The sequence below is a fragment of the Myotis daubentonii genome, chromosome 3 (assembly GCF_963259705.1).
Source record: "Myotis daubentonii chromosome 3, mMyoDau2.1, whole genome shotgun sequence".
Lineage (NCBI taxonomy): Eukaryota > Metazoa > Chordata > Mammalia > Chiroptera > Vespertilionidae > Myotis > Myotis daubentonii.
Window position 1 is genome coordinate 39,509,417 of NC_081842.1, and position 14,412 is coordinate 39,523,828.

Consider the following 14,412-nt stretch of genomic DNA (forward strand, 5'->3'; position numbering starts at 1 on the left):
TATTTATGTTGAAATATTTTTTGATGTTGAGGGACTATGAGCCTTTCATATTTCTGCTATAAAATATATTTGAATTTTTGTAAATGCTGTGGTCTATTTGAGTTTAGGAGTGATTTATAATATTTTCTCGTATAAAAGTCAATTTTACCATCTGGAAATGTAGTTGAAAGCACTGATACAGAATATAATATACTAGAAAATGAAGATATGGTTAAACATCGCTGATTCTGGGAACCCTTCTGAGTCCACAAAATTCACCATCTACTTTTTCTGAAAATGTGATTAGTTTTCTAGGACTTGTATTTCACTTATAGTTTGGTCATGTAAAAGCTTTGTGCATATAAGAGCTTCCAAAGGACCCATACATTAATGTATATTTCTTGGTAGAACTTGCCCGTTTAACCCTATGTGCTAAGTGTAATGAACCCATCTAGTGTGATATCACCAGAGTGATGTGATGGTCCTGACTTAGCAACAGTGCTTATCTCCAGGCCGTGTCATTCTCATGTCAGATGAGATCTGGATTCTACTGCGCTATAAACATTCATGGACAGTGAAGGTCACCATCAAGTATGGCACCACACTATACTCACAGAAGTTAGTATAACAGGCTAGCATTAAGTAAGCAGTGCATTTTAATGACTTGGTCTCTAGTTCTAGGTCTCAGATCTATTGGTTAAGGCACATAAGGTACAAAGAATAAACATAACCAATACAACTGCAACTTTAAAAGTTATATATATATTTACATATATGTGCAATGTCCTAACTATCTCTTTGATAGCCATTATTTCTCTGAAGAAGTCTGATGATATTGATAGATAACTAAGAATAATGTAGTTATACTCTTAGTCATGATTTGAAGATCAATTATTATCCTATCTAATAAAGAGGGAATATGCTAATCGACTGCCCTGCCCTCAAAGATGGTGGCACCCACAGCCAATAAGGAGGGAATATGCTAATTGACTGCCACGCCCTCAAAGATGGTGGCACCCACAGCCAATAAGAAGAGAATATGCTAATTGACCATCCCACCCTCAAAGATGGCGGTGTCCACAGCCACAAGATGGCCGGCATGGGAGGGCAGTTGGGGGTGACCGGGCCAGCAGGGAAGGGAAGTTGGGGGCAATTGGGCCGGCAGAGGAGCAGTTAGGCATCAATCAGGCTGGCAGGGGAGCAGTTAGGGGGTGATCAGGCTGGCAGGCAGAAGCAGTTAGGGGCAATCAGGCAGGCAGGCAGGCGAGTGGTGGGGAGCCAGCAGTCCCAGATTGTGAGAGGGTGCAGGCTGGGCTGAGGGACACCCCCTCCCCCAGTGCATGAATTTCATGCACTGGGCCTCTAGTATAAAGATATGTATAAATTATAGTCCACAAAAGTCCCCATATACTTTCTCTTAACTTTGGATACAATTAAATTCCTTTGTGGAATAAGCATAAATTACTTATAGTTTTAGAAAGCCAGATTGTTAGATTTCTAGACTTTTAGTTGTAAACACTGAAAAATGACAAAAGAATTCTAGAAAGTAAGACCTTTGTCCCCATAAACATCTAAATGGGGCAAAAAGGAAAAAGCACAATTAATTGAGAGGCCCACCCTCTTAGGCAAGTCTGCTTTATCAAAGGTAATTGGATTTTTAGGGGGAGTCTCTCTCTTCTTTCATACTTCAGACTTATTTTCTGGAGCAAGCACCTCTAGCATTCTCAGTGTTTCTCAACCAAAGAAGAGGTGTTCAGAGAGACTTTAGGGAGCCCAGGACTATGGCATAGCTTCTCCAGTCTTCTCCTACCCCTGCCTCACAAAGCCTGTGTCTCTTCTACACCTACTATCGTGTTTCTGACCACATGTCATACCTGGACTGATAGAGATGTTATGTCTACCCAATTCCCATGAACTGAGCTGCTCTTCTGGCTTTCTCTATAGACACAAATCAGAGGAAATAAACTACTTTCTGTGTCAGCGTTTTTAAGCTGAAGCACAGTTTAGCTCTTGGGAAATGCTGGGGTTGGAATGGAGGATAGTGACAGAGCTCAGAGGTGAGGAAGATAAAGGGCCAGGTTTCAGATAGCATGGGAAGATAATTTGGGAACTGAAAGTTTTTTTGGTTTTGATTGAGATGTGGAAGATGAAACTGGAGATATCATAACAACATCTTTTTTTATAAGCGCTGAGGTCAGAGACTCTGGCTTATTCATATTTATGTTCTTCACAACTTTAAACAGAATGCCTTCATATAAGAAGGGCTCAGTAAATGGTTATCAAAGGGACAGTGACTCTGCAGAAACAGAAGATATAAAAAGATCTTTCTCAAACAGTCTGATTTTGAACTGTGTCTTCAGCCGGATGAATTTAGGAATCCTTATTTTAACCATACTGAGTCCCATTTTATTTTTATTTGTATAGGTAAGAATAGCTTTTCACATGGCCTCCCCCTCCACATTTTCAAACAAGTTTATGGTTTTCCTATGGTGACTTGAGACTAAGTAAATCTTTTAGGTCATAAAGGAAAATTGCTAGCTGAACTGAATCCCCCAAATAGTTCCCTTTAGCTTTCCTTCCAAATTGCATGCCATTTATTCTCTCCTTGTTCATTGGTAGGATACTGCTTGTTTTTCTTAGAATTACTCCCTTCAGTTTGAAAAGACTTTGTTTTTCAAGTGTGGTGAACATTTCATCCTTTGGATAGAGAGTACATTGATGTTATAAAAATAATAAAAAAGGTGAGTCAAAAGGTTTCCAATTTTTTTTTTGAGTAACTGAGTTGGAGTGATTGCAATTTTGGCCCAATCTGACTATCATAATGGAGTTCAAGTGACTCATCCACTTCCTTCGCTGCTAAGGTGTTTGCCTCACTTTGTTTACATTTTCATTTCTCATCCTCCTTTGTCCTCTTCTCAATGTTGAGGTAAGTTCAAAGGCCTTTGCCATGGTGACATCCCTATTTCTCTTTCAGGGTCCCATTCTACTGCATATTGGGAACCTTCAGTGCTGGGCAGCAAGCACCTTCCTACAGCATCTCCATGTTCCCACCTCTACCCAGTTTTATCTCCTTTCCTCCTACTCGACTATGACCTCTTTGAGAGTAGAGACCTTAGCTACTTAACATTTGTATTTCACAGTAGCAGTTTAATAAATGTTGACTGATCTTATGTCTAACTAAATGGTGAATTGTACAAAAGAATGATTGCATGGGCAGCCTTGATTTCATACTGGGTTTCATCAACTCAGAGAGGCCGGGGGTCCTCAGAAATGTTTACCAATTTCCTGACAGGTTTTAAACCACAAATGTAAGTCCATCACCCTCCCCACCACCCAGTGTCACATCATTTAAATGTTTGGAAACCTAGAGGTACTTTAGGGAACATTTCCAAATGCAAGGCCTCTATCAAAAAGTGAAGAATGCAGAGTGAATGCCCGAGAAAAATTGAAATAAAGTCACAGGCCTGCTCCATGTAATCCTTGGGAGAAGGATAAAGACCAAAGCAAATGGGAGGCCAGTGACACACAGAGGTTTTAGGTCAGAGATTCAAATTTTGAGATTTTGAGGGAAAACCCTTATACGATCAATGGACATGGAAACAAAAGGAAACAGTGGAAGTTAGAAGATAGATGAGAACTTGCAAGGAGGGGCTTGTTATTCAGAATTCAAAAGACTATTGAACCTTACACCTTCTTTGTAATCATAGCTTGTGAACAAAATATTCAAATATCTTCAGTTTACTTATGACTTAGACTGGTTAGTTGGTGTGGCCAATATTAGCCACCACAGGACCAAACTGGTTGTTTATTTACATCAACACTGTGTTTTGTGTTGAACAAAATGCAGATAATATCATCCAGCTTTAATGAATTATGATCTGTTTTAAAACTTTGTCTAAAAATGCATTTGTCTTAGTTCAACTTGAATTTCTCTCGTTTCAATGTTTAAAAAAATAAATTATTATATGATCTAAGCTACAGGGGAATATTTAACCAAGACGAAAGGAGATTTTTCTGCTTTTAATACTGTCTGTTACTTAAGCTCCAGTGTATGTTTATATAGCTTGTTTTGTGACTTAAATCTAAGCTTATTTGTCTTTAACCAACATATAGCTTAGGTGTTTCATTAAGAAAAATAGAGCTAAAAGTTTGTGATAACTTATATCAGTATGAATTAACTTCAACTCAAAATACATTTCAATGATAAAACAGGGTCTGTCAAGAATAATAACTCATTATTTCATCACTTTACAATTCAGATTGATGATCTCAAAATTGTTTTAAAGTAAAATATTCTGTTTTTATTTTTAAGCATTTTAGTACTTAAAAAATAATTTTAAAAGTTAAAACATTGAAGTTAATAAGTTAAAAACAGTTGGCAAATACCTCATATTTGTAATGTTGATTTTAAAAATTGCAAAAGTATACCATGTCTTTTATCTCATCTAAATAATAGAAAAAAATTTAATAATGTTTTATTTATATAAAAATGAAAACACAAATGTGCTTTTAACAGGTATATCTTTATGCATTTTGAAAATGCCTTTATTATTCCTGACACTGTTGATTCAAAGCATGTGCCATTTGATGAGTAGGTTTCACTCATAATTTTGTAATTGAACTATTTGTTTATGGCTTTATTAGTTGTATCCAAATTGAGAAATTGTGCAATGCCCATCAAAATAGTGACCCTATCAAAACTAAGTTAACTGATAAATCCATTGAAAAGACAAGACAACTAAATCATTATCATGAGCCCCTTAAATACTCAGATCTTAGTGGCTTTGTCTTGGTACCTCTGACACTGGGCAGAATTAATTTCTAATGAGCTAATAGTACTAATGGTTCTGCCCACGGCCCAGTTTTTATACAGTATATGAGTCCCAGTAGATCTTTTTGTAGAGAATAACCATGTGATAACTTTCAACTCTGACTTGATCTAAATCTCAGATATTTTCCTGACAGGATAGTTATATTTATAATTGTGAAGTTATTCATGGGAAAACGAACAGGTATTACTCTTTACAACTTGGGTAGTACTAACACTAGGGCAGGCAGGAGAACATAATTAAAACAATTGTTTCAAGTTAATAATAGAAACCTACCCCGAATAAGGCTATATTTAGTAGCCTTGAGAATATTTTTCCAACCAAGGACATTACTCTTTTTATCTTTATCAGACACAAAAAAATAAATTAATATTAAGGTATAAGGGGTGGGATATATAGAAAAACAAAGGCCAACTTTGCAAAAACATGAAAAAAATCTCCTTAACACTAAGAGGTCTGGAACACATAGTTTTAAGACAATGTGCTCTATAGCAAAATATGAAGGGGATATGCCTTGCTAAAAAAGTACCAGGAAATATGGCTAAAATGAAAATTTCTAGGGTTCCTTATGAGAGAAAAATATTTGCTAAAGTAATTTCATTTTCATAAAGAATATAATTTTTTCTACAATATAATCAATCTTTGACATATAGTTTTTCCTTCTACCCTCAAAGTGGATTTATTTATACTATTACAGTCTAGAGTAGTGCTCAATAGAAAGATAATGAGAATGTAGTAATTTTAAGCTTTCTAGTAGCTTTTTTTTTAAAGTGAAAAGAAAATAGTGAAAATAATTTTGACAATACATTTTACCTAACCCAGTATATCCAAAATATTCTCATTTCAACTGTAATCAAAATAAAATTATTAATGTGTTAGTTTATATCATTTTTTGCACAAAATCTGGTGTGTATTTTATAGTTATAGCACATTGCAATTTGGGATAGTTACAAAGGACTCAACAGACACATGTGGCTACTGCCTACTGTATTGGATAGCACAGGTCTAGTGAAACTTTCTCTTTAAAGACTTGACAATTCACCTACAGTATTTTTTTTCTTTCCTTCAATCCTTTCATCAATGCACACTTGTTTACATACTGTTTGACTTTAAGTGTTAGTCTAGGACAGCATGAACTGGAGCTTCTTTGAAGTGCTTGACATATTGTTAATACAGAATTAATAATTACATTAAATAAAAAGGGGTCCAGCAAACTCTGAGTTCAGGTCACCTGGCCAACGCCTGTGTTTTGTTTGGTTTGGTCAATGTACTATGAATGACTTCCCTGGAGTCTGTTTGGCTAAATCCCTCTCGAAGAGATCATAATAATCACACGATACAAGAAAATCCTTCCGTGTAAATTATTCTGCAGTTACAATCTGTTGAATAAACAGTTACTAAACAGGCTAGGAACTCAGTGTTTCAAGGACGCGTCTGTACTTTATCCATTGTGATTGTCCCAAGGACGCCACTGAGAGAGCAGCAATCAGCCTCAGCCATATCTGAAACCTGTGAATGAGCAGCTGGCATCGACATACCAGTGATGAAGATGAGTCGATGTATTCAGCAGTATGTAGCGCTATGTCATAAGGGGCTTTACAGAAGACACGGGGACAAACACGTTTCAGGACTAATGCACTCACATGTGTAAGAATGTGGTATGGTACACGGACTGATGCTGTGGTTGCCATGAGGAGTACTCACTTTTTCAGATCATTCTGCTGCTTTGGGGCTTGTGCATAGCAGGGAAGAAGCCACTTGTGTACAGTGGAAAAAGTATATCAACTAAGAAAACTGCATTTGACTGAGAAATAATTGTATCACAGCCGTCACTGAATTCATTTCATAAAATGATCAACACAACAGGTGCATTACATGTTATGAATCAGAACTCTGTTTGCTGATTCATAAACTTGCCAGTATGCAACAAGAATAAGATGCATCAAAGAAAGCATTGTATAATCTTCATGCAGCAAAATTGTAACCAATATCTCAAAAACAGTTAATGCAACATTCGACAGGGATTAAATAAGGAACTTGGTACACACAAATGTTCTGAATATGAGAAAATGGTAATCACAATTTTTTTTTCTAAATAAAAAATAAAAAATATTGTTTTGCATTAAATTTTAAATTCAAGCTTAGGTGACAATGGTAATTTTGGACATTTAAAAAGGATTACTGGGAAGCACATACCAATGCAAGGGTTGGGGGAAAAGGAATTTTGTGAACTAGACCCTGTCCTGAATCGTGATGTCCTGAGATGATACGTTGTAGCAAAACTATGCCAATTCCAACTCTGGATAGGTCTCATCTACTGATGTATGTGGTTCTGTCCTTAGCCGAGAACTTAAAGTGGTTTTCACTTCCCTCAGCATTGACCTGAGAAACTATGGGCTGAATATTTTGAACATGGATTCTTCAAAGGGCAAGAGATCAATGTAAAGCTATATATGTTTTACTATGCAAATTGTGTAAAGAGTGGAGCCCTTGGTAAATATCAAGCAAATTTCTTTCCCACCACGACTGTGTCATTGGGAAGAAGCATCTCTTTTTTTTGTGGATAAAAAACTCACAACATAAAACTTATCCCAAAGTCCTGGGAATCATTAATAACTTTTTTTAATACTCAATGTTGATGTTATATGTTTAATTTTCGTTCCTTACAACATAGCGTTTAGAATAAAGAAAACCACACATGTTGGCAGCAGCTGGGGATGTGCTCTGATGCTATTCTGAAAATAAGTTGCCATAATTTAGCTTTTGAGATAAATGCCTTTCATGAGGACTGCATATGGACATTTTTCTAATTGTAGACATGTTCATATAATTGGAACTGTATAACTGCATTTACTACTGCATTATGGAAAAAAAAAGGAAATATTTAAGATAACAACCTAGTCTAAATTATAAGATAAATGCAAGTAAAAATATTTTTCATTTAAGAATTTAAAACTGATAGTTCCACAGAGTGGTGATGGGTATATTATACATATTTATGTGGATTTTACAGGGTGTTTCAAAAGTCCCTGAGGACATACAGGATTCACAGTCTCAGCATGTCTTCGCATATAAATGCAAACTTTTTTCTATATTTGCTATAATAAATGCTGAAAATGGCTCTCATGTGCTTATAAATAGAGATATTTTTGTTGTCAAGGTCACTAATAGAAGAGGGGTCACAGATGCCATTTTCTGCAGGGGGACTCAGGGACTTCTGGCTCACTCCTGTAAACTAGTCACCCACATAAATATGTATAGACATATATGTAGTATGCATAGTCACAACATAAATATATTTAACATTTAAGAAAATTTAGATATTCTACTGGTAAACTGACATATGTATACCATATAACTTGTATTTATTCAAAGGAATTTTATTTTTTTGGTTGTTGTTTTTCAAATGTATCATTAGCTTAATTGTTATTTCGTTCCCAAAGTTATTAACAAAACTCCTTTATAAAGAAGCAACATATTTCACTTGCACATACATTTTTTAAGCTGAAGTTAAGTAATGAAAATTAACATTCGCAAATAAATAACTAAACGATGAAATTTTTCTCAGCAATTTTCGTTTTCACTTTATAATGTATAATTGTTTCATTGAAACTGTGCTTTAGAAATTAGTTCAAGTTAATGTTTTTGGTTGGTTTTTTTTTTTTTTTTTGCTAGTTAAAAATCACAACGTCTGATATATTAACATATGTCAGCTTCCTACAGGAGCCCTATGGGTCTGCCCACCTGTGATGTCATAGTAAGGAGGGGCTTTTCTTCAGCAGACTCCTCCCTCGGTATCTCCTTCATCACCATGGCAACAGCCTTATCTGCCGCCCTAGAGCCTTTTCCCTATAACAGTGAAATCAACAATGACTTGTGTCAGGAGAAATCTTTAAGTTATTATTTATTACAAGATAGTCTAATGTTTCAAGACCAATCCAACATAAATGAAGAAGTAGGCTGCTGCAAGTGAATCTTGAGGCTTTTGGCTGAAGAGAAAACACACAATATCTGAAAAAAGATTGTTTGTGAACTTGAGCTACTTTTTCACCTTTACAACTGACATTTAATTTTAACATAGTACTTTATATGTATGGTATATTTTAGGCAATTTACATGACATGAACATAATTTATAGCATCTATTTAAATACGGTTTGAATTGCCTGTTATGTTCATTTATAAATTATTCCTATATAATTTCTAAAACGTTTGAATGACAGGAGTCTGGGACAGGGATTGGGATCAGGGTCTGATTCCCATGGAGGGCTTGGTGGGTGGTCTCTGGAGTCTGTCATTTTTGAGTGGATTGGGCATAAAAAGAATAAAAGTGTCATAAAAACATCTCAAAAATTCTTCAGTGGTCTAATGTCACAGGAATTCACCCAGCTTACTTTGTGGAGCTAGTATGAAAAAAACTTGTAACTCTATGTTTTTGAGACCAAATAATTTTAAAATCTCTTTTCATTGGAGAATCTGTAAATCCAGACATAAATAAAAATGATTACTAATTGAGGCATTGATAGATATAGGTATAAATATGTAGGTATATATATTCCCTACATTTTTTGTCTCATACAAACAGAGTTATAAACTATAAAGGGGTATGCTGGCTTTCTGTCTTTTTGGTTTACTAGATTATTAAATTTTTGAGAGTAGATATGGCATCATGGAAAAAATGAAATAAAATACTACCTTCTTGATCCAATTAGAAGCATCTCATACTATGTAAAAATTAAATAATCTCTAAACACTTTAAAAACAGAAAACTTTAATTTTCTTATGTCTCTGGGCAAAGCCATTCTGGAGAAAATAATTTTATAATAATAGCACACATGAATATCTGTGCTGTAAATCTATTTAAAATACAAATGTAGCATATAGAGATATCATAGGCCCAGAAACAAAAATGGACATATGTGGTCTGTTGTCTGAAAGGGAATTAAGAGCAATCCAACATAAATGGGAGTTAGGGTTAATATGAATTCTAGAGGTTAATAAATCTTGATTCTTTCTATGTAATGCAAAAGAGTAGAATCACATTATTATCATGATCTTGCACAGTACTTTAAGAGTTTAGAAGGTAGGTCTATTCCAGGAAGCAAGTTTTCTGAGATGAATAAAGAGTGACTCTAATTGCATTCTACTATAACTCCTGTGCCCTCAGTTTGTTATGTGCTAATCATCCATTTTCTCAGGCATTCCTTTCTAAATAACAAGTGGCAGCTTTTATTTATGAAAACAAAGAAAAACTTTATAGTTACTAGATTTAGAATGTGTGAATCTCTTTATTTCTCAAAGTTTATTTCTTTGTTTTTAATTTTTATTTAAGAACTAGCATTATTGAATGATAATGTTTATTTCCATGATGGGATATAAACTACAAGAGATTTTATTTATCAGGAGTTACTATCAAATATGTTCTGGAATGTCTCTATGGCCACAATCCTTAAAATCACTAACTACTAGAAGAATAAAGGAAAACATTAACAATTGGGGAGCATAACGATCCCAGGTTTATTCTTTAATGATGCAATGTGAACTTCCTAAAATAGAGATGCATACAATTCTGAATTCTGGGAAAAGATTATTATGGAACTATTAAATTGTTTTACATTTTTTCAAAATATAAAATTATTGGGATGAAATGTTACATACTATAAGCTTAGCATACCTTTATAAGCTATTCTCATTACAGGTTAAATATAGTTTAACAAATATTTTTGAGCTTATTTTTTTTCAAAAGAGCAAAATCATTTGTGAAGAATTCTTTCCATGCTCCAAGAACTTCTAATAAGATAGCAATGAACGAAGTGGCATGCTTATATTTAAATTCCTAACATACTTAAAAGAACAAATCTAATGTTACAAGGTATAATTTTTAAAAAATAATAATAATTCAGACTCTTATCCTGAGCTAAGGAAAAAAAAAAAAGGTCAATTGATGAGCATCTCAAAAAATTTCAGGTCAATATTTCAATACACTACTTATTTGAAATGCTACCAATCCGTAAACTACAGATAGATATTTTTCACATGTGCAACTAGAGTAGCTAGAATTAGCAACGGACATGCCATTTCACTAAAACAAACAAACAAAAAAACCAAACCAAAACAAAAATTAGTCCTTTCATGCTGAACTCTAGAACAAAGCAGTGGTCAGCTAGAAAGGATGTATCATTAACACATGCGGTGCTTTTGATTTCTTGCAGAAAAACCCACCAAAGCCAGGGTCAGGTCACTTTTTTGAAGACAGTGCCACTTTTTCTTCAAGGTTACACCTACTACCTGAAAAGAGTCATGACACCCATGTTAGAGCCTGCTAGCAAAGTTCCCCTTTACAGCCTGTTGGCTTTGAGTCATTCCCCCGAGAGCCTCACTGTTTACACGTGTGGTGCAGTCCGAGGACAGAACGGGAAGGTCTGCCACCATGACATCGCCACGGTTCCAGATACAGTGTCTGAAACCACTGCCAAACCTAGCGAACACACTCATTTATCAAAGCCAGATTTCCCCCAGATCACACGGCCGCCTCCACCTGGTACCTGAAAATCAAACTGTGTTATTTCTGACTTGTCCATGTATCTCATGGGACAACATTTCTAAAATTCAGATACCGACTGATAATTGAGTTGGCAATTCATAAAACTATACAACTTGGCTCATTAGTAGTCTGTGGGGCTGACAGTAACACAACTGTAGAGGTTTTTTTCCCCTTTGTTGAAGCCAATGGCTCAAAACATCGTAAGAACTACATGCGCATAATTATCCAGACTTCAAGCTCAATTTCTAAATATAACTATACCGAAGGATAAATATTCATCTATTATTTGAAATAACATGGAGACAGCAAAAATGAACTCTTCACTGAATATACACACTCAAGCTTGTAAGTGGTTTTGGATTACATTAAGCCTGTGTGCTTTTCCATCCCATCATTCTCAGCAACAACAGAAAAGAATAGTGGCACTTTACAAGTTGATTACTACACCGTGACACCCTCCAGCAGTTATTTCACTCTCCTTTTTTGTAAATACAACTTCAAAACCACCTTTTCCCACTTCCTGGGTGAGTTTCTTAAGATTTTTTTTGACTATTTTTTCCTGGTGATTTGCTGTTGAAAATTCTTCGATATTTCTCTTTATCACCTTGTTTCCTGAGCAGTGAAATATATACAATTATAGCTTTTCTAACAAACAATAATAATACCTGAGAATAATCTTTTGTTAACTTCTATTATAAGATTGGGCATAAATGAATGAAACATGGAGAGTATATAGCAAGTGACACTGACATAATTAAGGAAACCCAATGCGGGCTCACTCCTCTTTCTTAAATATAGAACATGAGGAACAGAGTAAACAGCACTGGAAGTCACAGGATCTTCTCAGGCTGGACACCAGGCTGTGCCGCTGCCAGATGACGAGGAGGTGTTGGCTCCAGGCCCGTCTCAAAAGGGAAGGAACGGAAGTATTTGGAGAAGCTACTGTGTGCTGGGCACTGCTCGGTGTTGGATGTATTTATACTTATTTGTTGCATGAGACCTCTGTGGGGTATACATTGTCTTACTAGGTGGTTTGGGACATTGAGGCTCAGAGACTCAGAGACGGAGTGACTTGGTCAAGGCCTCAAAGCTGGTGTGTGGCTGAGCAGGAAGGGAACCCAGTGCTAGCCTGTGTGCTTCCTTGTCTACCTCACTGTTATCTTTTCATTGGCTTGACAGGCTGAGGGCTTCCCATGCAGTCCCCGCCCCCCCCCCCAACCCCCCCGACAGCTTCACTGACTGCCATCCGTGCGGGGGGGTTTGTGAAATCATCCAAGTTTGGGGCAGCAACCACTTCTCAGGATAATGATACAGCCTGGATCAAGCCAACATCTTTGAGAAAGATTTTCTTCAATCTGCAATGGTCACTAAGAATCAGCCTACCCATGACTTCACTCATAAGCACAATTCTAACAAAGTATTTCTGGTGTTTTTTTTTCATCTTCATGGAAAACTAACCTAAGCATGTCATGTGTCACAGTGTTTTTATTCTGTGAATCTTATTAGGTTTATAAGCTTTAGCATCCCTCTAATTCTGATTAAAATGCTAACTCAGCACAATTAAATGCCATCTGTACTAGGTGTTGTGAGATCTATTTTGGGTGCATGCAATACTTAAAAGTATGCAATTCCATGGTTAGTCCATTCAGAAGCAATTTTCTAATTGCAGATTCTATTACTACTATATAAATTTTTTTAATTTAAAAATTATTTTTATTATTTCTAATCTATCAATAATAATCCAGAGTCTTTTTATCAGAAATATTAAATAGAAGCTATGAAGATGTAATAAATTAGGAGAAAGGTAAAAGACTATAATAGTAGTGATTTCCGGTAACCCCATATCATCTAATATATGAAATAAAATGTATTCTTTTATTCTCATTACAAAAATTAAAACATGCTGTTACCAAAAATGGAGAAAAAACAGAAATAAGAAAATAAAATTAACAAGTCTGACATTTCCCCCCACCCCCAAATTTTATCTTTACAACATTGAAGTTTTTTTAGGATGAATGTTTTAATGAAGACAAACTACCATCAGGCTCACAAGTGTGAATATATGGAATATATTTCTTCACATATACATACCTGTAAACAAATACCTGGCGTCTATAACATTTTGGTAAGTTTGTTCCAAATGAAATGGTATTCAGTTTTGCATATGCTAAAACCATTTTGTATCTCATAAATTCTGGACTCTGAACTTAAATGCACCCACAAGAAACTGGCCACAAAAGTGACTAATTTCGGATGACTTTTCTCTCTGTCTCTTATGTGCAGAGCAAGGACAACATTCTTTTACTCAGGAAGGTAAATGTCAGGGTGTCATGCTCTCTTTAAACTCCCAACACGGGAAAATGTGAGAGCAATGTTTCCCAGTCTCCTCTGAACGCAGGCGATGCCTGTCTACCACACTGTGTCCTGCCCAGTGCAGTGTGTTCCTGTAGATTTCTTCCAACATACAGGAGGGTTCAGGCCATGCTGGTTCTAGCACAGTTACATTTAACTCATTTTCCCAACAACAGAATATTTTGTAAATTTAAAAAGTGGTACAAATAGAACTAAATCTGGGCACTCTGGTCAATCCTTATTTCCCAGTATCCCAAAGGAAGCACAGATCTAGATGTAAACAATTGGGAAGCCTGGACAGAATTCTGTCTTCACCACAGATTCTCCTGTGGAATTCATAAGTCACAATAAATTCATCACTGGTTCAGTGCTGTTTTTAGCTGGAAATAATGCGATTTCTGATTCCTAAATATGGGTAGGGAAGTCACAGTGCACAAACTGGTGCCTCTCTGTTTAAATGATGATACAGGGCACTTAAAAAAGGACCGCCAATCGACCCTCCATATATGTCTCCCTTACTATCCCCCCACCCCCCTCGCCCAACTCCAGCATTGTTCCCTGTGTGCACTCTTCTCCAAGCCATCACCTTTTCTAGGAAGTCCTCTGAGATGAATACGGAGTGACTCTAATTACATTCTACTATATAACTCTGTGCCCTCAGTTTGTGTCATGTGCTAATTGGCACTTTTTTTTGTTACGCTCTTCCAGA

The 14,412-nt window shown here is 35.9% G+C and overlaps 1 protein-coding gene across 7 annotated transcripts in view; it reads right to left on the reverse strand.

The window, feature by feature from the left end:
- Nucleotides 1–14,412, reverse strand: part of PEX5L (peroxisomal biogenesis factor 5 like) — a 334,455-nt gene that overhangs the window by 82,959 nt on the left and 237,084 nt on the right. For 4 of the 7 annotated variants that reach the window (XM_059687108.1, XM_059687106.1, XM_059687104.1 and 1 more), the window contains one exon: nt 8,553–8,657. The exons of the other annotated variants lie outside the window; for them this stretch is intronic. In XM_059687108.1, coding sequence (XP_059543091.1) covers nt 8,553–8,621 — 69 coding nt within the window. In that variant the 5' untranslated portion in view covers nt 8,622–8,657. The remainder of the gene's footprint in view (nt 1–8,552; nt 8,658–14,412) is intronic. 7 annotated transcript variants of the gene reach the window in all.